At 45.5% G+C, this 1,327-nt stretch overlaps 1 protein-coding gene across 1 annotated transcript; it reads right to left on the minus strand.

Annotated features, from left to right (window-relative positions):
• Nucleotides 1–6: 6 nt before the first annotated feature.
• LOC123178118 (protein GOS9-like) lies at nt 7–1,082 on the minus strand. Its single transcript, XM_044591401.1, has 3 exons — nt 928–1,082; nt 535–765; nt 7–437 (listed from the first exon to the last, which is right to left on the minus strand). The coding sequence occupies exons 1-3, from the start codon at nt 928–930 to the stop codon at nt 210–212; spliced, it is 462 nt and encodes a 153-aa protein (XP_044447336.1). The 5' UTR covers nt 931–1,082; the 3' UTR covers nt 7–209.
• Between the last annotated feature and the right edge of the window lie 245 nt (nt 1,083–1,327).

The following is a 1,327-nucleotide window of genomic DNA, read 5'->3' on the forward strand; positions in this document are numbered from 1 at the left end:
GATACAATATATATGGAAACAAAGAGCGAGCACGCGCACACACGCACGGACGGCAGGGATCCATCCATCCATAGGATGCAGCAGCGAGGGATCCCCATTTTATTTAGCTGCAAATACAAGCAGTAGATATAGGTCGAACACATGTATCCACCGAAGCCAAACATACGGAAGTCAGCAGACACGTATGCTGGCCATGATGGATAGATGGATCAAACCCCAAGTTTGTAGGCGCCGATGGCATTGAGTTTCTCTGAGGAGCGGCCCAAGAAGGCGAGGATGGAGCCGCCCTGGAAGCTGAAAGTACTTATGGTAGACGGTGCCCCGTATGGCCCATACGGATCAGAAGCCCGGTCAGTGACAAATTTAAGCGAGGTGACAAACTTGCCATCGCTGGTGCCGTAGACAGTGATCAGGCGCTCGTCTTCACCAATGTTAATCTGCATAAAATAAGTATGCAGGTAGATCACAAGATATATAAGTAAAAATTAAACAAATATATACGTACTCTTTCCAATATCACATGCACGTACGTACCACGTGGGGTTTACCGGTCTGGGAGCCCCATGGACCCGAGGGGATTAGTTGCCCTGCCATGTCAAGATAGCTGAACGAGATGCCGTTGACGACCCCGCCGGCCCCTTCGCAGGAGGAATCAGTGCTCCAAATCTGGATGCTCACAAGCCTTTTGGGCGGATTGAGAGCATTAATGTCCCAGTGATTACCTCCTGGGCCGCCATACGGGCCGATCTTCATCGCCGGCGTTGACTGCATGCACGGACGCGGTTAATCGATGGAGGAGTATATCTTTTGTTAGGTTACCTATACAATAATTTTAATCGATCTTCACTAGTGATATAAAACATCATATATTAGTCTACAAAACAAAGGAAGTAGAAAGCTAGATAGGCAGTAGGCTGATACTCCTACCATATCGTCGCGTGCTTGGAGATCTCTTTCTGTTCTAGTCTTTGCAAGGAATGCTAGCTGCTTGCTTGCTTTGTGGCCGTCCTTGAACCAAAATGCCCGCCTATTTATAGCGAAACTTTTCAGCACCTACAAGTCGTATGGTACTACCACGATGATAGATGGCAACAATTTTGTTTGTCATGCTGCACTATTCCTATTTTCTATACCTTTCTTCAGCACAGCGCAACTGGTAGTTGCTGGTTTGTTGTCATCAATGGATAAAAGAAAAATATCCGGATGTAGCCAACTGCCAACCAAAATATTATCCCTGAGATCATTTCTCAAATTTATTTTGTACATATATTAAGCAAATTTTGCACAAACATGCCTACCAAAATGAGAAGTAGAATGATCACTAATA

This window comes from Triticum aestivum, unplaced genomic scaffold (genome assembly GCF_018294505.1).
Source record: "Triticum aestivum cultivar Chinese Spring unplaced genomic scaffold, IWGSC CS RefSeq v2.1 scaffold213551, whole genome shotgun sequence".
NCBI classification, from domain to species: Eukaryota; Viridiplantae; Streptophyta; class Magnoliopsida; order Poales; family Poaceae; genus Triticum; species Triticum aestivum.

Coding starts and splice junctions, on each gene's coding strand:
- LOC123178118 (XM_044591401.1), bottom strand. Junction 438..534: donor AGACCGGTAAACCCCACGTG/GTACGTACGTGC, acceptor TATTTTATGCAG/ATTAACATTGGTGAAGACGA.